General features: G+C 41.9%; 1 protein-coding gene across 1 annotated transcript in view; it reads right to left on the minus strand.

The window, feature by feature from the left end:
* Window positions 1–2,639: 2,639 nt before the first annotated feature.
* LOC140483400 (uncharacterized) overlaps window positions 2,640–25,084 on the minus strand; it is a 40,436-nt gene continuing 17,991 nt past the window's right edge. The window contains exon 2 of the mRNA XM_072581650.1: window positions 2,640–6,325. Within this exon, the coding sequence (XP_072437751.1) occupies window positions 4,418–6,325 (1,908 nt within the window). The 3' untranslated portion in view covers window positions 2,640–4,417. The remainder of the gene's footprint in view (window positions 6,326–25,084) is intronic.

Consider the following 25,084-nt stretch of genomic DNA (forward strand, 5'->3'; position numbering starts at 1 on the left):
TCAACTAGTGACTTTGTGACCACATGGTCAGGAAAAATCCAAGGATATACTTCATGTAATACTTCAGTTGCTTGATCTTCCACTGTCTTGTCAACCATAGTAAACAGCACTTCTATCTGAGACTCAGCTATATAGTAACCAAGACAAATTGTACTCCTAGAGCTGAGAGCTCTTCCAGTATTCCTACCACCACTTCTCTACTTTTCGTTGGACACTCTAACCTGGGTGGCACAGTGGTGAGGATCCCATGTTCAATTCCCACCTCGGGCAACTGTCTGCATGGGTTTCCTGCCTTAATTCAAAGATGTACAGGTCATGTGAATTGGCCATCCTAGATTGCCTATATTGTTGGGTGCATTAGTCAGAGGTAAATACAGGTTAGGGGAATGGGTCTGGGTGGGTTACTTTTCGGAGGGTTGGTGTGGACTTGTTAGGCTGAATGGCCCGTTTCCATCGTGTAGGAAATCTAACCTCACTCTAGATAATGGAACACTTCTTACCTCAATACAAATTCAACATATGAGCTCTTTTTCTGGCAACAGTTCTTCTGAGTTACATATCTCCTCATCTCTCAAAATCAAAGATTGACATAATCCCATATTTCTTAGTACTGTAACTTCTTTACCTGCTGCTCCTGGCCTATGCAAGTAAACTTTACAAACAAAAACTCATCCATTCCTAAAAATCTAATTTCTCATTTACTTTTAGTAACAGGGAAGTCTATTGAAGACTCCACACTCACTGTTTGTGTCAGCACTATACATGTTCTATGATATGTTCAAGGTAAGTTACTCTTGCTTTTACAAGTTCACTTTTGGCCATATTTGTTACTAAGCCATCAAAATATAGTTATTTAAAAAGATCTTATACTTGTCTCACAGACTCCTATGTGTTATTATATATTATGACATCAGTGTAACAAACTACAAGTCCTTCTGTTAGAACACGCGTTTCATTAACACAAATTCCCTGTACCGTGATTGATAAATTGGGGATAATGTTTCTAAAGCACGAAATTTCAAAACATGTGCGAGCTGTAACACAATGATATCATTAATATTTTAAGTGCTGTTTCTAAAGCACAATTTTTATATAATGTGGGGTTGCACAAGAACACAAACATTGCATTGTAGAACTATTTGTATGCAGTTACTTACCTCACCTACAATTTGATTCCTAATTCTTTGGAGTATAGCTGGGCGTTATTTAACTCAAATAACATGAGGCAGAGTTGACATAACCCATTTGATGTGACAAACTGAATATCTCTTTAGCATCTGATCTTAATACCATTTGCCTGTACTCAAGTAGATCAATTTTTTAAGTGAATTAGGCACAGTCTTTTCACATAGTCTTTCAATAAAGAAAGACTTTCATTACTATGTTTACCTTTCTGTAGTCTATACAGAATCTAGTTGATCCATCCAGTTTAGGAACTAACAGGGTGGCATAGTGACTTAGTAGTTCGCACTGCTGCCTCACAGCATCTGTGGTGTGGGAGAGAAGGGGGGTAATAGATAAATTGGGGGGAGTTGCTGGGAAGACCGCAGGTAGATGTAGGGTGGTAGTGATGGTGATAGGTTGGAGCAGAGGGTGGAGCGTTTAGATGGGAAGACAGACAGGTAGGACAGTTCAAGAGGGTGGTGCTGAGTTTGAGGGTTGGATCTGGGATGGGGGCGGGGGGTTGGAAGATGAGGAGACTGGTGAAATCAACATGATGCTGTGTGGTTGAAGGGTCCCAAGGCCGAAGATGAGCATTCTTCTTCTTCCAGGCATCAGGTGGCTAGGATTTGGTGATGGAGGTCACCCAGGACTTGCATGTCCTTGATGAAATAGGAGGAGGAGTTGATGTGGTCGGCCACATTGGTGCGGGAGATCTGGAGATGTTCTCTGAAGCATATATTCAGCAGCATCTCTACATAGTTCCCAAGTAGTCTTATAAGATCCCCTGTTTTCCTTCCTCTAAATAGGAGGGCACCATGTCCATCTGTTCCAGAATGTGTTAGCTAATCAAATTGTAGGTTCATTTTGACAACTGTCTACCTCTTCTTGTACTTCACTCTTATTGTCTCTGAGACCCTCCACTGCTCTCACGATCTGACATATTTCCTCATCCATATCCTCTTCCCTGCAATGATACTATTTCAACATGCTTATGTCACTTGCTGAATTACCCTATACTATAACAATAAGTACATTTCTAAAGTACTGCACTGCCTGTAACATGTGTCAGGACATCCTGACAACGTGTAAGGCCATAAATCAATATGTTCTTTCTTTGAACACATTTGGAATAGCAAAAGTTTTGCTTCACATTTTTTCATTGCCTCTTCTTCAAAGATTCCTATAAAATTCCACTTAGGCATTCTTTCTGACAACATCTTCATTTTTTGCTTGTTTTGATTTTCCTATTATTTTTAATATTCTACAGCATGAAAACACAGGAGATTACTGACTTTGTCTATGAAGAAGGTATCAATACATTATGTAATCCAAATGTATGAAATGTTGACACACTTGGCAGAATTGCCACATACTTCAGCATTTAGCAAGTTTTTCTGCAGACCTGGAAATAGTCTAGATTTCACAATTGAAAAAAAAAGTCAAAAAAGGTTTTTGTTTCCAAAAAAAATGACTTCAAACATCTTTATTTTAAAATAGTATGCAATATAATTCAGTCCAAAAAAAGGCATTTTCAGTTTCTGTATCCTGACAATTAGCATACAAATGTGAAAAAAACATTTTAAATGAGTATACAGATATTTTAAAAATGTAATAAATATAAATATACAAGTTTTCATCTTCTCATTCCCTTCATAAAAACATGCAATTAGCAACTGGAAAATGCAAGTTTAAAGTAATGTCTGAATGGTGACATATGTGATTTCACACAAACAAATGAATTTCATGTCATTTGGATGATAAGTTCAGATAACTAATCTTCAGCGGACAACATTGAAAAATATCTTGTTGATTAAAACAGTGGTTCCCAATTTTATTTGTTGAAATACCTGTCTTCAGAAGGATGACTAAATCATCCACATCTCTACAATACTATAGAATTGAGGTGCTTCATAGGGAGATTTACAAAGACTTTTTAAAAAGAAAACAGCTATTTGCTCATGAATATCAGTTAGGCGGTGTGCCTGATTGTCAGTGAAGGTACTGTTTACTCCCAACAGGAACCCATAGAGAATGGGAGGCGTGCATTATGAATATGACAGGTGAGAACAGAGCACAGAAATCAGTACAAAGCAGGGGAGTCAGCAGAAGCAATGGGGAAGCACAGGAATGAAGCAAGTGTACACTGCAGTGACAGCAGGAGCGTGCAGATTGTAGAGCACAGAAGAAAAAGGAGAATTGGAGAATAGAAAAAGCAAGAGAGGGCAGAGGGTGCGGGAGCACAGAAAACACATTTGTGAGGTAGTCAGATAGCGGGAGCATAAGCCTACAGGAAGAAAAGGTGTCGAGAGAGCAGGGGTAACCAGGGAGCATAGGTCGTGAAGGAGAAACAGCACAGGCACAGATAATGCATTAGCGAATTAGTCAGACAGCTGGAGCACCAAGAGTGGTGGTGAGGGTGAAGACTGATCTTGCCTCCAACCACTGTTCACTCACTTACTGGGACAATCTCAGTCTAGGCAATTACCAGTGGGTCAGCCTGGCATTGCCACCCCTCGGCAAGTCCCTGTGAACACCCAGCACTCCACATATTCCAGTATGAGAACCACTGAATTAAATTCTGATATCCAGTCCTTTCACTCAAATCGCCAATAGTGCAACTCAGTCCCTACTCTTATTTAACAGGATCATTTTTAAAGTCCCCCCTCAGAACTGCTTTGGTAAACATCACCTGACTTAGTTTGACTTCAACTGGCCATCTTAATCTTTGGCTCAGCCATTGTATGGCAGCTACATGCTTTCTTTAAAATTTCTGCAGGTAGAGCTCACCCAATTTGGAAAGATGATTACAATTCCAAAACAATTCATCTGCCATTCTAAGCCTGCAGACCTTCCCTCTTGAAATGAACTAGTTTATATCATTCTTAGTACAATGGCGTTTCCTTAGTTCTTGATTTAGTTTATCCTGATTGCTCTTAAAAACTTGTAACAAAAGCTGTCAACTAGGAGGAAATGCAGTCTCGAGTCAGAAGCTGGCTTCTGCAAATTGGCCCAGCTTCGTCGTTATGGTTGTAGCTCACGTAGGTACCTTATTGTGAAAGCAAGCTGATCTTTGGCCAAAGAGTATCCATGAGGAATGTTGGGTGAAGCTATTCTTTTTAGGAAATGCAGGAGTGTTCACACACTCCCCAGCTTTGCATTGTTCTAAACTCAAATTAGTTTGTTTTTGTTAATTCCCCCACCCCAATATAATCATCATATAACAGTTTGTTCTTCCAATTTAAAGTTCAGCTCTTCAGGTAGCCACACCTGATGTCTCTGTGCTCTGAAGCTGCTGCTTTTGCTCATCCAGAGAGGTGACTTGACAGAGGTCCATGTCTACGTTAGTTGGTTTGTAGGCAGCAGAGGTTTTCCACTTGCCCCGTTTGGCCAGCAGGTGGTGAGCCAAGCCGGCAAACACCAGAGTCAAGACGGCGATGGCGAAAATGGAGGCCAGAACCACGACGAGCGAGACCCCAGCCTGGCCAGGTTGGATGACACGGGGCGAGGAGGTAGTGGGGATTAGGGTGCTGCCACTGCCGGAGCCTTCGACGTCGCAAGTGGTACCATCTTCCTGAAGCACCAAGCCCTCTTTGCAGTCACATTTGAAGCTGCCAGGGGTGTTGGTGCAAGTCATGTCGCAAGCGTCGGAGTCACACTCATTGATATCGTCGCAAAGGTTGAGACGGTCATTATAAATATAACCCACGGGGCAATAGCAGTCTGATCCAATGCAGCGGGCAGCACAGGGGTTTGTTTTTTCCTCGCAATAGAACACACATTCTCGACTATCTTGGGGGTCCTGGTGGTAGCCTGGATAGCAGCTGCATTTGTAACTTCCCGGAGTGTTGGCACAGCGTTGGGCACAGGGGGTGATGGTCTCACACTCGTTAACGTCCTCACACTTGTTGTCCCTGCCCAGCCGGTAACCGGGGAAGCACTCGCAGCTGAAGTTGCCCGGGGTGTTCACGCAGCGCTGCTCGCACGGTCTGTGCTGGCACTCGTCCACGTCGGTGCAGCTCTTGCTGTCCTCGCCCAGGGTGTAGCCGTCCCAGCACAGGCAGTACGGGGTGCCGCTCTGCACGATGCAGCGGTGCTCGCACCTCGCCTCCCGGCACGGGTCGAAGGGCTGGCAGCTGGTGTTGTCCTCGCCCAGGGTGTAGCCGGCCGGGCAGCCGCACCACGGGCCGCCGCCGGGCCCCGAATCGCCGTGGCACGTGTGCTGGCAGCCGCCGTTCTCCACCTGGCAGGCCCAGGGCGCCGAGGCCTGAGGGCCCCGCCAGGCCCCGCGCGCCTCGCCCGCCTGCCCCGGGCGGCAGGTGAACTCCAGGCCCCAGGGGGCCACCTGCGCTCGGGTGCCGGCGGGCAGCTCGGACAGGTGGCGGCCGTCGGCGCCGAACGGGGTGCGGTAGACCACGGTGGCGTTGCCGCCGGCCCTCAGGCGCCCGCAGCTGCCCGGGTACCGGTACTCGCACAGGACCCCGTCCGCCTTCTGGTTGCACGGCCGCTCCTCCCAGGTGCCGCCGGCGGACACCGTCACGCAGCGGGGGCCGCACTCCTCCGTCGCCGCGCCCCACTGGCTGTAGTTGGCGGCGGCCTCGCCGTCCACCCAGCGGTAGCCCCGCAGCAGGCTCTCGTTGCTAGGGCAGGCCTTGTGGTGCAGCTGCAGGCCGATCCAGAAGTTCTCCTTCACTCCTCCTCCCGTCCAGCGGGGGCGCTCGCCCCCTCCCGCTGCGGGGCTCTCGGTTCCTCCTCCCGTCCAGCGGGGGCGCTCGCCCCCTCCCGCTGCGGGGCTCTCGGTTCCTCCTCCCGTCCAGCGGGGGCGCTCGCCCCCCACTTCGCCGCCGGAGCCCAGCAGCACGGCGATGGCTTCGGCAGCCACGGTGGAGCCGACGGTCATAGCATCTCCCTGGCCGTTCTTGCAGAGTTTGCGGGCCATGTTGAACTTCCTGCGCTGCCGCTGCAGGCTGTAGCAGACGGTGGCGACGCAGACGCTGGGGGTGGGCTCCTGCACCGCGGGCTGTGGGCTCAGCACTCCGTGCACCAGCCCACCGTGCAACCCGGCGCTCAGGCAGAGGCACAGCAGCAACAACATTGTCTCCACTCTCTCTGCTTCTGTGCTGCTCCAGAAACCACTTCTTCCAACACTCTGTCCCGCAGCCAGTCAGACTCTGATTTAAATAGTCCAGGACGGATTGCACTACGGAAGGAAGTGGGTTAAAACAAAAAAAAAGGGCTGGGACTTTGTGATGCAACTGATTCAAAGGAGTTACTTGTCCCGGTGCCAATTTTGCAAACTTCATGCGAGTGAAGTGGACTTGGCCAAACTTTCACTGCGGACTGATCACTCGAACAGATCCTCTCTCCCACGTCTGTCAACATTTGCCCACACCTTCATACGATCCCAGGAGGAACAATGAGTATACTCCCTATAAAGAATTACTTACTTCCCCGCGAAGACACCCCATTTACTTTCCTTTATTACTTTTTTCAAATGTTGTAATTTTTATAAAAATGTTTTAAATCGACCTTTTCAAATATATAAGCAAATTGAGCGTTTTTTCTCTGGCTCTAGGTTTCTCCAGCAACATTTTTCCAGATATTTGATATATAGGGCAGATGGGTCATAAAATCAACGGAATCTTATGGTTCACGTTATGAAACCATGCACCACCACACCCCAAGCCGTTTTTTTAAACATGTTTTTCAATGCAAATCCTCCTCTGCGCCTCATTTGCCGGAGCATAATTTGCTGGTGCCGCAAATGTCATTTGTGGCATGTGAGATAGCTCATATCAAAAGCAAATGCTCGATCCAGTTTCTAAAACAGGCGTTTCAGTTACTGTTTTGCTCGAGTCGTTGCAAACTGTCTGGATTTGCACAGTATTTTAAAATTGTGTCTCAGTAGGTTTTCATACATAGCTGTACAATTTCCCGTTTGAACCAGAAAACAGTAAAAACAAACCACCACGAGCGACTTGAAAACCCAAGTTCCCGCAACGAAACCAAGAAGGTCAAATAAAACAAAACCCAACAAGTTACCATTTAATAAGGGGTTTGCATTGGAAATCAGACCGTGACCTGTGCAGTTCATGATCAGAAAGGGAATGTGTTTAAAAACTGCGAATTCTGGGAAAACGTCAATCGCTATCGGTGACTTGGGAATAGTAGTGAGAACAGGAGGGTACACAATGTCCGATTTTGGTTTGGGAGGAAGAAATCGTGATTTTGCTTTCACAATTGGGGGACAACCAAAACTCTAGAGCAAGTCGTGGATGACGGTAACACTGAATAAATAAATGCACACGGCTGGAATATTCATTTTAAACTTAGTTAAAAGTTTCTTTTGAATTGCTGTCAGCCTTGATCATGGTGAAAATTATTCCCGAACCAAGGTCACGATAATGTTACCAGTTGGAAAGTTTTCTCAGCCCTTAAATAGTTTGGATTTTTATTTTTATTCATTCAAGCATATTTTTATTGGATTTTTATTCATTCAAGCAACATCACTGTTTTGGGCTATAGCAAAGTATTTAACACTGAACTATGCGGTTACGAATATCAGAAGCCAACCTCCCCTGCCCCTAAAATTGTCTGGATGTAATGAAGGCAGAATCTAGCCCCTACCCCCGAGGTCATTTGTGAATTGGCTGGTGTGTAAATAATTGGGAATTAACGAGCCAATCTCTTCCTGTGAGCGAGCTATCACTGTGAGGACTCGTTGGTCTCTCCGCCAAATACTTGCGGTTTTAAAAGTTCTGCCCGCTGAAGCCAGAATATGCAATTTTCTTGTTGGCTCAGAGTGTGTCTTCGCAATGGGCTTCTGTGGCGACTTTCCGAGAAGTTCCCAGTTTGGTGGCGCTGTTGTTAACTTTATGAGAAATGTTGAAGAACCGACTTTTTTTTCTCAAAAAACACACACTTTGGGTTGTCGAGGCATTGACTTTTGTAATGTCCGTTTAACTTTCAGGGATAATTATTCCTGTTTAACTCGATTGTCATTTATACACTATGGGCTCTTCCACTTCCCGTAATGTACACTATACCACAATCCAAGCATAACTTCCCCTCCATCCACGTCTGTTTTCTACTCATCGCTGTCCGGTATTTCCTATCCTCGCACCTGATGTTAAATGTGGGAAGCTCCCGAGCTTCTTTGCCACAAACAACTGCCCCTGCACAATCCCTCCTTTCCACTTAGCCTACCCGTTCAAACTTCCTCTAAAATTCCTCTAAACTTTCATCCCCGTTTCTCTCCCATCATCCTTATTGCTCCCCTCCGAGCTCATCTTGTCAATGATCATAGAACCATAGAGATGTAAACAGACCCTTCGGTCCAAATCGTCCATGCTGACCAGATAGCCTAAATTAATCTCGTTCCATTTGCCAGCATTTGGCCCATATCCCTCTAAACCCTTCCTATTCATATACCCATCCAGATGCCTTTTAAATGTTGTAATTCTACCAGCCTCCAGCACTTCCTCTGGCAGCTCATTCCATACATGCACCACCCTCTGTGTGAAAATGTCCCTTAGGTCCCTTTTAAATCTTTCCCATCTCACCTTGAACCAATGCCCTCTAGTTCTGGACTGTCCTGCCCCAGGGAAAATGCTTTGTCTATTTGCCAAATGTTTATTACTCAGTAAGCTATCTTTTCTTGTCAAATTAGTCAACTGTGTATTTCTATCAATTTCTTATGAATATTGAACATGTTTTTGTGTGAAAGGGCAGATTCCTTATTGCCAGTTCATACTGTTAGATTCATTAGCTCCTCAGAGCCAGCTATTCTAGACCCTGTTAGCACATCAGCACTCAGTATTGAGCTGAAAACTGTTCAAGTCAGGAAGAATTACTGTTAGGCATTTGGCAGTGCAGTTTTGACTGCCATTATCCAGTAAAGGGTCAGGGCTAAAGGTTCAATACACAACCGAGTCAAAACAGCCCTGATTCTGATAAAAGGTCAATGACCCGAAACACTGACTCTGCTCTTCCTGATATAGACACTGCCAGATATCCCAAGGATTTCTTGCATTTTCTATTTTCACTGGCCCGCTATCAATATTGGCTATTTGACCAATATATTCCGCTGCAAATGAAAGTGGTTTCGAGTCATCCAATGAAAGAAAAAGATCAATGCACAGCAAGCAACGTTATTTAAACAAAATGACATATCTAGGTGAGAGGACAAAGATTGAAAAGGAACCTAAAGGGTGACCTTTGTCACTCAGAGTGTGGTGGTGTACGGAATGAGCTGCCAGAGGAAGCGGTGAAAGCTGGCACAATTACAACATTCAAAAGGCATCTGGATGGGTACATGGATACAAAGGGTTCAGAGGATACACTGTACTCAGCTCTGAAATATGATTTAGAAGTAGGAGTTGGCCAATCAACCCTTACTTTCTCTGCAATAAGATCAAAGTCAGTCTATTAATTCCACATTCCACTTACTTATCAAGAATGGATTGACCTTTGCCTTAAAAATATTCAAAGACTCTCCTACCATCTTTTGAGGAAGGGAGTTCAAATGATTTGTGGCTCTATCAGCAAGAAATCAGTCTACAGTGAGCAACACATTCATTTTTCAACAGTGACCCCGGTTCAAGATTCTCCCAAAAGAGTGAACATCCAGTCCACATTCATCCTGTCAAGCCCCCTCAGGATCTTACATGTTTCAATCAAGGCACCTCTTACCCCTCTAAGCTCCAATGGATACAAGCCAGGTCTTTCCAAACATTTCTCGTAAAACCCCATTGCCATCAATATCCCTTTGTAGCTTCCTTATGCACTTTGAACAACTTACTTTTATACCTATCTTTGTATATGTTTTGCTCTCTTAATCCATTGTACTGAATGACTAATCATCCAATAACCTCCTGGTATCCATGGTAGCTAGATTATAAATGGTTCTTTCTCTTCAAGTGTTTTCTTTTTTCTGTCTTTAGAATCAGTTCACATTACGCCACCTCCCAAACAAAAACCCCTTGACCCACCATCCTTTCAAGTGACCACCTCTGTCTCCGAGCTCTCTTTGCTCTCCAATGTCCTTGCACATGTCACCTCCTAAAGCTGTTCCCATTTGTGTTTCCACATTTGATTCCTTCTAGGTGTATTCAGTTTCCTAGACGCTAAGCTTCGGAATGCCCTCCCATTACCTCTCCACTTCATGACCCAACTTTCCTTTGTAAAGAAACTTATTAATAAGTATTTCTGACCAAGATTTTGGTCAATTTATCTTATATCTGTTCACATGTACTCAGCGTGGTACTTTGTTTTATCACATTCCTGTGAACCGCCTTGAGGCATTTTGTTACATTATGGATGCTATATAAGTAGAAGTTGCTGTTGTTAAGATAACCAGAGCAGCTCAGTACCGTTAGATACTATATATCTTAGCATATAGCTGAGCACTACATTGTTAAAAAGGGTGTTGGTGCTTTTCTATGCATGTGACATAAATTAACTTGAAGGAGTTGCAAAAGTGACACAAATCTACTGCTTCACTAAATGTCTCTCTCTGTCTCACACACACATACATACACAGCAAAGTCTGAGCAAAGAATTCATCTGATTAATCACATTGCAAACACTTGGGGAGGTGATGATGCAGTGGTAATGTTACTGGACTTATGATCTAGAGTCAGACCCAAATGTTCTAGGGACATATGCACAAGTCACACCATGGAATTGGTTGAGATTTTAAATTTGCACAAAAATCTGAATCAAAATGTTAGTCTAATTGTGAGCATGTAATTTAATTTAAGAAACAATTTGATTCATTAATGCCCTTTAAAGAAAAGTAAACTGCCATCCTTATCTGGTCTGACCTATATAAAACTCAAGATCTACAGCAATGTGGTTTACCCCTAGCCTCCTTCTGGGGATGGGCAATAATTGTTGGCCTAGACGGTGATCCCATGACTGAATTGAAAAAAATACTTAGCATGAACGCGTGCAACAAGCACGTGGCCAACATTAAATATTTATCTCAAAAGAAAAATGTAGACTATCTATTTTAGAGTTCAAGGAAATTCACACTCAGGGGAATTCCAGTATTTAGCTGAAAGAAAACAGTAAGTTACAATACCAAGCACTAAAAACACAATAGTCATTCAATCTGACATTTGATGAAACAGAACCCGAATATTGTTGAAATAAAGGACTCATTAAAGCTTTTCTTGCACCCTTCAGGAACAGTGCAAGAGTTCCAAATTTCAATTGGTCACACCAATTTATAAGTAGTACCTTTTCCTCCTTTATTATACATTGTTGTGGTCATTTAAAATTTGACATTCTTGCATTGGTTTTTGATGAATGCAAGATGAAAAATGTCAGCAACACATCTTTTTTTTCGGCAAAAGTCTTTCAGTGGTCATGGAGGTTATGCTGCCTCTGGTCCGTAATTTATATCTGATTACTGGTCAAAATTGTTCTTCCTTGTTTTGGCAACTGTGGATTACTCATGATTTGTGCTTCAGGGAAAAAAAGTTCTTGATTCTCAGGGCTTTGCTGTCACTTAATCATCATATTAATCAATTGGTGCCATTTTCTACAATTTAATAAGTCACCTTCTACATTGAAAAGTGTAATTTAGAATTAGATTTTATTATCATGTGTACTCAGATACAGGGATAAAGGAGTACAGTAAAAAGTATATGATGTTATCATTCTCAGCGCCATATTATTACAAAGTTACCTCTGTGCAAAATCTTAGGTGCAAAGTAGAAAAATAAAGAAATATAGTTAAAAGTTCATCAGGGAAGCTCTTCTTAGTATAGATTAGAAAAATATTGGAATAAAGTTGAAAGTTTAACAGTAGCCTGGGCTTTTTTCCTCGATCATTGGAGGCTCAGGCATGACCTTATAGAGGTTTACAAAATCACGAAGGGAATGGACAGGGTGAATAGCCAAGGTCTTTTTCTCAGGGTGAGTCCAAAACTAGAGGACATAGATTCAAGGTGCGAAGGGAAAGAAAAGGATAGCTTTTTCATGCCGAGGATGGTGTGTTAATGGAATGTAGCTGCCAGAGGAAGTGGTGACGGTGGGTACAATTTCAACATTTAAAAGGCATCTGGATAGGTGTATGAATAGAAAGGGTTGGAGAGATATGGGCCAAAAGTTGGCAAATGGGAATGGATCAAATTGGGATGTCTGGTTGGCACAGATGAGTTGGACTGAAGGGTCTGTTTCCATGTTGTATGACTCTATGACAGTCTGGACCACACAACTTGATGAGTTGTTTCTCTCAGTTTCTTCTCTTTTTTAAAATTTCTTTGCTGTTGACAAAATAATATTACACGTGAAGACTCTTTTACACATTGGTTGAGAATTCACCCTTTCTCCATTTTTAAAGGTATGTAATTCCTCTATCAACAAGAAGTTTGCAAAGAAAAGTGAGTGGAATATAGCTAGCTGTTATTGAAGACTTCCTAGAACCGCACGTTAGAGAGAGAGACAGAAACCAAGATTTTTTGATGCTCTATCTTTGCAAACTTTGGTTCTCTGCTGTACCAGTGCCACATAAGGCATGGTCATCTGCTCAGTAGCCAATCAGAGCATTGTTGCCAGGCTAACTATCTCCCTTAGTTCAGAACCCCTTGGCACGGTGGTATCTGCTTATTTGCTGTTACGATTTCAGGAGAGCACAGTATTGTGTAAAATACACAACGTGCTCCAGTAATCATTGTTTTTAAATTTGAAGCCATATGTTTGCATTGTCACCTTGGTTTAATACCTGTAAAACATTTTTAGTCTACAGTTCAAACATAAAGGAAATACAGTTGATTCTGCCATAACGCAGTAGTTATATTTTCATACAATCCCGTGTTATAAGAAAATTATGTAATAGCCCCACCATTTAAAACAATGGGGCCGGAATTGCGTTATAACTAATACACACTTTAAATTTTTGTGCTTTAGAAACAGCGTGCCCAATTCATCATTCAAGTTATAGCGAATTTGCATTAATGAAATGCGCATTATAGTAGAACGACCTGTAAAAAACTGTTATTTACAATATTTAATAGAATGGAATGTCTTTATTTTTTAAAAAAATTTCCCTGATGGTAGAATTGAAGAAATGTTCCAATTTGATTTAGTCTTTAAACTTGTCCAAACTCCCTTAAAGCATAGGCTGCCTATCTATAACATGTTAAAAGGGACCTTCTGAGTAATCCGAAATGGAGAATGGGAGAAAATTGTGATTGGCGGAGTTGTTCCTTTTTTGAGGTATTTTCGGTATTGGAGCTGTTTTCCTCGAATTCTGGGAGCAGTAATCACTGTTTTATAAACTGTTCCATTGTTTTGGAACTTTGGGAAAACAAAATCAAAACAGCAGTACTTTAGAAAGGAGGAAGATAGACAAACCTACACTGCTATCTGACCCAGCAGTATTCCACACAGCTTCTGCATTTTCTGTCTGTTTTCAAGTATCTCTTGACATCGGAGTTCATTCTAAAACAAAACCAACAGCGAAATTCACAGCTAACCTTGGAGAAGCCCGTGCATCGGAGCTCACAGCGGGAGAGCAGCTAAGTGACTTTTTAAAAAGTGTAACCTTGCTGGTTTTCTTTTGTAAATCTACAATAGTGAGTGGAGTGGGTTTTTTTTTGATTATATGTTGTTAATCTTTAAAAATATAAAAACATAGGTACTAAGCTATCCTGGAGCAGTAAGACTGAGATATTTTCTAGGTCTGTAGATCTTTAAGATGCAAAGATAGAATGTTGTGCTCTTCTTGTTGAATGTGGGAGATTAGGGAGAGTTTCCACGTTATTGATGATTATATCTACAGGAAGTGTGTTTGGTTGTGAATTCTATCAGACCGCTTGGATTGGTTGGAGCGGCAGTTAGAGGCAATGACCAAGATGGCAGCTGCAGGGAGGAAGATAAACTGAAGATACAGTCAGGTAACAGTTGACCTCCAGGAAAGGTAAGAGAGGGAGGTAGGTATTGCAGGAGTCTTCTGTGGCTATACCCGTCTCAAACAAGTATGCTGTTTTGGAAAATGTAGGGGGTGGTGGACTCTTAGGGGAATGTAGAACCAACAGATTTCTGGGACCCAGACTGGCTCTAATGTGACATGGTGTATGCCAAGTTCCAAGCAATCAATTGTGATAGGGGAGTCATTAGTTAGAGGCACAACAAGACAATTCTCTGGCCAACAGTAAGACATCAGAATGGTGTGTTGCCTCCCTGGATCCAGATCAAAGATCTCTCAGTAAGGGTGCAGAATATTCTCACAGAGGAGTGGGACCAGCAGGAGGTCATTGGAAGTGAGAAGCACGAGTTTCTGATGAGGGAATTTAGGAAGGTAGGCAGGAATTTAAAAAGTAGATCATTGAGGGTAGTAATATCTGGATTACTCCCAGTGCCACAAGCTAGTGAGGTTAGGAACAGATGAATGCATGGCTGAGGAGCTGGTGCAGGAGAGAAGGATTCACATTTTTGGATCATTGGAATGCCCTCCAGGGTAGAAGCAACCTATATAAGAAGGACGGATTTCACCTGAATTGGAAGGGGACTAATATACCGGGCAGGGAGATTTGCTAGAGCTGTTCCGGAGGATTTGAACTAATAAAGGGTGGGGTGACACTCCGGGAGATAGTGAGGAAAGTGACCAGTTGGGAAGAAGAGTAAGTCAAACAGACAGGGCAGACAGGAACAAAGTAGAGAACAAGATAGGACTGATAAATTAACTTGTATTTATTTCAATGTAAAAGACCTAACAGGTAAGACACAAGAACTTAGGGCATGGTTAAGAATATGGGACTGGGATATCATAGCAATTACAGAGATGTGGCTCAGGAATGGACAGGACTGGCAGCTTAATGTTCTACGATACAAATGCTATAGGAAGGATAGAAAGGGGGGCAAGAGAGGAGGAGGACTGGTGTTTTTGATAAGGGATAGCATTACTGCTGTGTATAGGGCTGATATTCCTGGGAGTATTTCCAGAGAAGTTATTTAGGTGGAACTGAGAAATAAGAAAGGGATGATCACCTTACGGGAAATTGAGAAACAAATTTGTAAGGAGATCTCAGTTATCTCTAAGAATAATAAGATGGTTATGGTAGGGGATTTTAACTTTCTAAACATGGACTGGGACTGCCACAGTGTTAAGGATGTAGATGGAGAGGAATTTGTTAAGTGTGTAGAAGTTAATTTTCTGATTCAATATGTGGGTGTATCTATTAGAGAAGGTGCAAAACTTCACCTACTCTTGGGAAATAAGCCAGGGCAAGTGATTGAGGTGTCAGTGGGGCCAGTGGCCATAATTATATTAGTTTTAAAGTCGTCTTGAACAAGGATAGATCGGATCTAAAAGTTAAAGTTCTAAATTAGAGAAAGGGACAACTAGAAAGTGGGGACCTTCCAAAAATGAGATAACGAGAGTCTAGCGACAGTATGTTCCTGTTAGGGTGAACGATAAGGCTATTGGAGTAGGAAATACTGGACGGCAAGAGAAATTGAGGTTTTGGTCAAGAACAGTAAGGAAGCATATGTCAGGTATGAACAGCAGTAATCAAGTGATTGCCCTCTTAAATATACTCCTACTGCATTTATACTCTTCTGGGCAATCAGGAGGGCAAAAAGGGAACATGAGATAGTTTTGGCAAACAGAATTAAGGAGAATCCAAAGGGTTTTTGTAAGTACATTAAGGACAAAAGAGTAACTAGGGAGAGAAGATGGCCTCTTAAAGATCAGCAAGACCATTGTGTGTGGAACCACAGGAGATGGGGGAGAAACTAAATGAATATTTTTCATCAATGTTTACTGTGGAGAAGGATATGGAAGATAGAAAACGTGGGGAAATAAATAGCAACATCTTGAAAAATATCCATATTACAGAGGAGGAAGTGCATGATGTCTTAAAATGCATTAAGATGGATAAATCCCCAGGACCTTATCAGGGGTACCCCAGAATTCTGTGGGAAGCTAGGGAAAAGATTGCTGGGCCCTTTGCTGAGATATTTGTATTATCAATAGTTACAGGTGAGGTGGAAGAAGACTGGAGGTTGGCTAATGTGCTGCTACTGTTTAAGAAAGGTGAAAAGGAAAAGCCACAGAATTATAGACCAGTGTGCCTGACATCGATGGTGGGCAAATTGCTGGAGGGAATCCTGAGGGACATGTATTTGGAAAGGCAAGGACTGATTAGTTATGATTGACATGGTTTTGTGCATGGGAATTTGTATCTCACGAACTTGATTGAGTTTTTTGAAGCAGTAACAAAGAGGATTGATGAGGGCAGAGCAGTGGACATGATCTATATAGACTTCACTAAGGCGTTTGACAAGGTTCCTCATGGTGGACTGGTTAGCAATGTTAGATCACATGGAATAGAAGAAGAACTGACTATTTAGATACAGAACTGGCTTGAAGGTAGAAGACAGAGGATGGTGATGGAGGGTTGCTTATCAGACTGGAAGCCTCTAACCAGTGCTGTGTCACAAGGATTGGTGCTGCATCGACTGTTTTTCGTCATTTATATAAATCATTTGGATGTGAACATAGGAGGTATGGATAATAAGTTTGCAGATGACACTAAAACTGGAACATGTAGTAGACAGCTGAGAAGGTTACCTCAGGTTACAACAGGATCTTGATTAGATGGGCCAATAAATTCTGATGAAAGGCAGATGGAGTTTAATTTAGATAAATGTGAGGTGCTGCATTTTGGGAAGGCAAATCAAAGCAAGACTTACACACTTAATGGTAAGGTCCTGGGAAGTTTTGCTGAACAATGAGACCTTGGAGTGTGGGTCCATAGTTCCTTGAAAGTGAGTCACAGGTAGATATGATAGTGAAGAAGACATTTGGTATGCTTTCCTTTATTGGTCAGTGCATTGAGTAAAGGAGTTGGGAGGTCATGTTGCAGCAATATAGGACATTAGTTAGCCACGACTGGAATACTGCATGCAATTCTGGTCTCCTTTATATAGGAAGGATTTATAAAACTTGAAAGGGTTCAGAAAAGATTTGCAAGCATGTTGCCAGGGTGGGAGGGTTTGAACTATGGAAAGAGGCTGCATAAACTTTTTTTTCCCCAGGAGTGCAGAAAGATGAGGGGTAATCTTAAAGAGGTTTATAAAATCATGAAGGGTATGGATAGTGTAAATAGACAAGGTCTTTTCCCCAGGTGGGCAAGTTCAAAACTAGAGGGGTTAAGTTTAAGCTGAAAGGGGAAAGATTTAAAAGGCGCCTGAGGGGCAATGTTTACATGCAGATGGTGGTGTGTGTATGGAATGAACTGCTGGAAGAAGTGGTGGAGACTGGTACAATTACAACATTTAGAGAGTATCTGGATGTGTATAAAATAGGTTTAGAGGGATATGGGTCAAATGCTGGCAAATGGGACTAGATTTATTTCGGATATCTGGTCAGCATGGACAAGTTGGACTGAAAGGTCTGTTTTCTTTGCTGTATATCTCAATGAGTCTATCTGCATACACCATCTAACTATGTTTAAAAAACTTCTTGTTTGTTTTTTGTTACATATTTACTTGAATTTATCTACTTTAAATCTGTGTCCACATTTAAAAGCAGCATCACGCGGTAATTCTAATCTTCTATAATAACCCAGTAAATATGATTAAAGTAGCAATGTTCCACATGCTTTCTCAGATCCTGCTTGTTAAACCATAATCAAGGCTTGATAAGTGGCAGCAACAAGCAAGGGTCCTGACAGTTGGAGTGATTGCAGTCAAATTGTGATGAACAGGATAAGCCACATTTCTGAATACTGAGGTCAGATGTCACCTAAATGTTTCCCTGGGGTATTTACTGGAATTATTACATGTGACTCAGCTTCCCTTCTGAGTTTTTGCCACAGAGAAGCCCCAGTACTCCAAGCTGCTTGGCTTTACAAAATAAAGCAGATTTTGCCATTTAAATACAAATAGTACAAATGCATAAATATAAGAATCAGTAGAAAGTGCATGATATTAAAATGTGGATTGGACCAGATCTAATCATCTAGTCATATTATTGCCCACCCTGCAGCCCCATTTTCTTCCAACCTCTTTGTGCTCTTGACTTGTTCAATGCAGCGTGAAATTACATACAATGAACAGCTCAGAAAAGAAGACCTCAACAGTTCAGTTCCAGAATTTATGATCCTTTGAAGCTTCCTCTTCTGTTTCCTTATTTCTCAATGTAACCTTCTTTGCCACTCTCCCCTACATACTTACATAGCTTTCCTTTAAAATATATTGTGCAATCTGGTCAATCATCCTGCATGCTTATGAGCTCCACATTCTCACCACTTTCTGGGTAAAGAAGTTGCTTCTCAGTTCTCCATTTGATTTGATTAGTGAGGATTTTATGATGCTTTTGAAGAACTGAAACCATCTTGCTTCATTATAAAAAAGGTAATCAGATGTGCTGAGTGGTATAGTTCCAGCTAAAGTTTTTTCAAGACTGCAAGATCTTATTTATTTAACATGATAGTCTTTCACTAAAACACAACATATAATGGCTACAAAGTTGGTTTTAACAACAAAACAGAAGTTTATTATGCTAAAAAAATGAAGATAATATGGAATAACTAAACTAGGTACATATAACACAATTTGAAAAATTTCAAAATGCACAGTTAAAATACAACCAAGAACAGACATTGCTGGAGACACTCAGCAGGTCTGGCAGCATCTGTGGAGAGAAACCAGTGTTAACATTTTGAATTAAGGGCCCATATCCATCTTTGAAACAGAGTGAGTGAGCACTATGACAATGCAAGAAGGCTGTAAATGCAGTCTTGTCCAGTCCATGAGCAGGTGTGGGTCCCTGAGCACACAATATTCTTGCTGAAGCATGACAATGATGATTGCTGTGCAACCTGAGGTGCAGAATTGGAATGCAGAACCATCCTGTACATTGATCAGATGTGCCATGAAGATGGCACATATTGGATGTCAATGTTCATGGACCAGGGGTTCATATGGCTGGTGCTCTTAAAGCATATCCTGAGATATTGTTGCCGGTTGTCCAACATGGAGGTCACTGCAGGCTGAACTCATGAAATACCTGCTCTCGTTTCCACATTGACTGGTTTCAATATCTAACTTTTTTGGTAAGATACAAAGATGAATATTAATGAGGAGACAGGGTGCATCAACAAAACTTTAACAACCAATAGTCCCTAAATAAGCAACTCACTGCTGCCCAGTAAGAAACCCATCTCACCACTTGCAAAAAGCAGATAAGATGGATTAAGAAGCTTTAAAAGTCAAAATGGACCTGGGTGGACATTTTTTCTGAATCTATCACATGTTCCACCATATCTCAGATTGCTCTGACCCCTTAAAAGATTCTGCATGTTTTTTCACTTGTGGGCAAGACCAAAACTAAAGCTAATGAGTGTAAAACAATCACCCATAGATGCAATCAAGGTTGCAGGAGAAACCTCTTTGTCCAGAGAATGGTAAGAATATTGAGGTCACTATCACAAGGAGTAGTTATGTTGAATGGTATAAATACAGTGAAGTAGAAACATTAAGAGGGTTGGATGAAGCGGTGGCTGGAGTCTCCTTTTAGGATTAAACAATGGGATAGACCAGTTTGGCTCAATTGCCTCCATCTGAGCAATAAATTCCAAGTGCTTCCATGTAAAGGTAGACCAACTGATAACTGTATGGACAGATGAAAAAATCACATTTCAAGTTTTCAATAAAGTCTCAAGGTTTCTTGATAACACTGTTTGAACTAGGAACCTTGCTATTCCTCAAGGCTCAACCAATTCAAGAAGATCATGATTGAAGCCTCATATCCTCTCCTTTTTTTTGCACTATGATACCATTAATTTCCCAAAATCTACTGATCTCAGATTTGGAAATGTTGGTTCCTTAGAGAATGAAATTCAAAATGTTGGTGCATTATTTTATGATAAATTAGTGTCTTTTTTAAATATAAGTTCATTTATGTATGGATTTATTTATCTCTTGGTTCCCATGTTAAAGCTAGGAAAGCAAAATGTCATGCAATTTAATGAGTTAGGTCTACAGTGCATTGCAGTAATGGGTTGGAGTCAGGTCAGTCAGATATAGGTGGACTAAAGGTGGTTAGAGTCATAAGTAGAGTCATTGAGTTTTACAGCATGGACTGGGGCTCTTCAGCCCATCTTGTCCATGCTAGTTTTCAAGCATGTCTGTTCTACTCCCATTTTCCAGCCCTTTGCTGGAAACACTCTAGGGGTGTTGCAGGTGATTCGGAGGATGTTGATAGAACAGCAATTACTTGAGTTTGATTTGTGCTCCTTTATGCAAGCAGAACAAAACCTTAAGTAAAATGTAGGATAAAGGCCAGTGTCGTAGTTATTTATGGGCATTTGGCTGCAGATGTGGTCAGTTCTACAGGTCAGACCTTCAGCATTACAGTCAAGAAGTTCCTAGGATCCATGAAATTTGCTGCATCCAGTGCATTCAACCATTTAGAGTCATAGAGTCATAGAGATGTACAGTACGGAAACAGACCCTTCGGTCCAACTCATCCATGATGACCAGATATCCCAACCCAATCTAGTCCCATCTGCCAGCATCTGGCCCATGTTCCTCTAAACCCTTCCTATTCATATACCCATCCAGATGCTTTTTAAATGTTGCAATTGTACTAGCCTCCACCACTTCCTCTGGCAGCTCATTCCATACATGTACCACCCTCTGAGTGAAAAAGTTGCCTCTTAGGTCTCTTTTATATCTTGCCCCACTCACCCTATACCTATGCCCTCAAGTTCTGGACTACCCCACCCCAGGGAAAAGACTTTGTCTATTTATCCTATCCATGCCCCTCATGATTTTATAAACCTCTATAAGGTCACCCCTCAGCCTCCATCGCTCCAGGGAAAATAGCCCCAGCCTATTCAACCTCTCCCTATAGCTCAAATCCTCCAACCCTGGCAATATCCTTGTAAATCGTTTCTGAAACCCTTTCAAGTTTCACAATATCTTTCCGATAGGAAGGAGACCAGAATTGCATACAACTTTCCAACAGTGGCCTAACCAATGTCCTGTACAGTCACAACATGACCTCCTAACTCTTGTACTCAATACTCTGACTGATAAAGGAAAGCATACCAAACACCTTCATCACTATCCTATCTATCTGTGACTCTACTTTCAAGGAGCTATCAACCTGCACTCCAAGGTCTCTTTATTCAGCAACACTCCCTAGGACCTTACCATTAAGTGTATAAGTCCTGCTAAGATTTGCTTTCCCCAAAATGCAGCACCATGCATTTATCTGAATTAAACTCCATCTGCCACTTCTCAGCCCATTGGTCCATCTGATCAAGATCCCGTTGTAATCTAAGGTATCCTGCTTCGCTGTCCACTACACGTCCAATTTTGGTGTCATCTGCAAACTTACTAACTATACCTTTTATGCTCACATCCACATCATTTATATAAATTACAAAAAGTAGAGGACCCAGCACCGATCCTTTGGCACTCCACTGGTCACAGGCCTCCAGTCTGAAAAACAACCCTCCACCACCACCCTCTGTCTTCTACCTTTGAGCCAGTTCTGTATCCAAATGGCAAGTTCTCCCTGTATTCCATGAGATCTAACCTTGCTCACCAGTCTCCCATGGCGAACCTTGTAGAACACCTTACTGAAGTTCATATAGATCACAGCTACTGCTCTGCCCTCATCAATCCTCTTTGTTACTTCTTCAAAAGACTCAATCAAGTTTTGATTGACATGGACATTCTGAGGATGACAATCACACTCAGATTACCTTTTTTGCTCTTTTTTCTCCCCCATCAGGAACTGCTCCACATTTCTATCCAGGAGCTCTGGTCCCAGCTCCTTTGGATTTGTGAAGTGCACCTGACATCAAACAGTTCCATCAGAGTGCAGCATATTTGGGGGAGGTCAAACCATGCCACCTTTTGCAGCAGTCAGTTTTGCATGTTCTGCAAGTTAAATGTCTAACAGTGAAGCCAAACACTTTTACAGTCATTGTGATAGGGCAGGTAAGGAATGTGTGGGTTTAAGGTTGCAGTTGGTTAATGAGGTAGCTTGCCAGATGAGAAGGGTGCCAGGTTGGTAAGTGATGGAATCCTTAGTATAGTTGGGAAGAGGGGACGATGTCAGCTTCCACAGCAGTGCAAAGAGCTGGAAGACAACAGTGAGGCAAAGGGGTATCAGGAAGAGGTGGTGTCAGAACTGGTGGTTGAGAAGGGTTTATTAGGTCAGGTGGTAATGGAGAGGGTGTTAGATTCCAGGGGTTTCAGGCTCACAGAAGGTGGGGGCTGTGGGGTGCAGGCAGGATGGGAGTGGGTTGGATAGGGGTCCTCTGATTAGGAATTTAGAAGCTAAGTTTTGATGCCATTGTAGATGAGAGGGATGTGATGAGTCAAAAAGTCAGGATCATAGTTATCCAGCAGTTAGACTGGAGTTTTGTACCATCCAAACTTTCCCAGGTAACTGTTAACTGAAGCCAAACTCTTTGAATACTCTACTTTTAATGGATTTTTTTTGGAGGATTCCAGATGCAGGAAAATTGCCTATTAGAATCTTCAATTCTTCAGGCAATTCCCAGAGTCTTATGAACCTATGATTTCACAGAGCTCCAATGTCTAACCATGTTGCAGCTGCCCATGGCTAAAGTTGACAAGATGGGCGGCTGGGGCTTTTTAGCTAACACAATATGGCTGAAAGGGGTTGACAGTCACATATAGTAGATATTCACAGCCAGACTTGTGACCCCCGTACAGGGTTACTGGATAAAATAATGAAAGATCTCAGTGAGAGATGATAGGGGAGTATAGTCAGTGAGGCATCCCTGATGAGGGAGGCACAGATGAAAACCTTTTTTTAGCAAACTAATATAAAGGTTCCATTTAATATGGAGTAGAAGGGAAAATTCAGCCCACTTATTTAAAACATTTTCAGGTAGTGTCATCAAGTACATTCATATGCATATTCATACAATAGTGGTGGTTTTAGTTTTAGTATCTTTTTAGCTGGAATTTGAATACATGCTATTTCATGGGGAAACTTGTGTGAAAAGTATTTGAAGTAAAGACAGTGAGGGCACCTGAGAATCAAACTTCTGTCTTGAACCAACTCGCAGCTACTAATTGGAAAGACTGTATGATCTCTCCAATTTGTTAGCCTTGTTAAAGAACTATATAACTTTATACATATAACTAACTGTATATTGGGACTGATGTTATAAATTTCATAAGACTTGGTAGAAATCAAATCCTTTTTTACCTCTTATAATCAGAGCAGTGAGAAAGATAGATTGCATGACAGATTTTAAAAGATCATTAGAGATAAGTTATTGTTAATTAATGTGCTGCAGCTAGCAAGTGGCTGAGAAGGAGTGTGGTTATTAGTATATTGGAATGTGGATAAACACAACATCCCTTGTAAGATCCCAAGGACCAGTGGTAGATATGTCTGGTAGCATCATAAGATCATGGGAGGACCTAGAGCTGTCTAAGAAATGTCCATCATTGATCATTTGTTTACAGAATTGGATGTATAGATTGGGGGACATGACTAACAATGGCATCAATGTTGCATGTAATCATAGTAATGCAAAATGTGTAAAAACTGCTGTACTTGACTGGGAAGGGCAAAGTGTTCAGTAGACACTGTTCCAGGAACCTCTCCCATGCTATGGCAAGGAGCTCTGAATAAAGATCAACTTGTGCTGCTAGACACAGGTTTGCAGACTCCTCTTTGACATCTCTCCCCCTCCAACAAACTCCAACAATTATCTGGCCATTAGAAAAAAATTGATGATTGCCATGTACCAACCTGAAGTTCAGCCTGGCTCTCAGTAAGCATCTATGTTTGTGACGATAGTTTCATATACACATTTGGACATGTGCCAACATGTTCAATGTTACTTTGCAACTTGACTCTTTGGAATTATGGCAATGCATGGCATATAAAGGAATAGCTGGTAAGGTTCCTTGAAAGTTTAGAGAGGGTGAGTGTGATGACTATTACTATTACAAAGTATTTCACAACCCTTTCCCTTTCTCATTGCCGCTCAAACATCTCATTCCCAAGTGGAACATGAAGATGCTGCTCATCAGTAGATGCCCGTTATAAATAGGAAGACCTTAGGCTGCTTTTTCACAGGGTGATTACAGATATGGGAGTAGGACTGTTGTAGCACAGTGGTATTGTCCCTAGATCTGAGCAAGGAAATGTGGTTTCAAGTTCTACTTGCACCAGAGATGTGAAATCATATCTCTGTACAGGTTGTTTAGAAAATATCAATTCAAATGGAACAATTTCCTCTTTTCCCCCATTGTCAACTCCATTTTAAATATGGGGAAATGCAACCAAAACTATATTGGTGTGGAGAGATCAGTTACAAGTCGGGCAACACATTATTAAGAAAGTTATCTCATTTTTAACACAGTTCCATCCATCACCTCTAGTGATTGTAACCTACATCTGACTTGGAGCAGTTAAATTGCTTAGCAACATCCAAATCAGAATGAGTCAAAATAAATGCCTGGTTAAATGGTCACCCGGTTCTAATGTAGGCTGATACAACCGCTTGTATCAGTGATCGCACAACCTATCTTTGACAAAATTTGCTCTGGACTCCAACCCTTAGGTTTGCATAAGACCTCGGCGAGACTGAGAACCTTTTAAAGATTAAGGGTACGACTTCAGTTCTGGTCTCGTAGGAGCAGCAGCTAGTTCACTTATCACTGATTGCAGGAAAACACTTGAGCCCAAGCCTAATGCGGTGAGTATGGTTGAAAACAATTCACCTTGATCAGCTCAACATTTTTCGACTAGAAAATGGATGCCTAAGTGAAGTAATTAAATTAATAAAAGTTTTTCAGGAAGGTCTGGGAGCCAAGGACACTTTGCACATTGATGCAATTTCACACTTCTACAAGGCCCACCCAGTGCAATTTGCCTTATGTGCAAATGTAGAGGCAGAAG

Source organism: Chiloscyllium punctatum, chromosome 11 (assembly GCF_047496795.1).
Source record: "Chiloscyllium punctatum isolate Juve2018m chromosome 11, sChiPun1.3, whole genome shotgun sequence".
Lineage (NCBI taxonomy): Eukaryota > Metazoa > Chordata > Chondrichthyes > Orectolobiformes > Hemiscylliidae > Chiloscyllium > Chiloscyllium punctatum.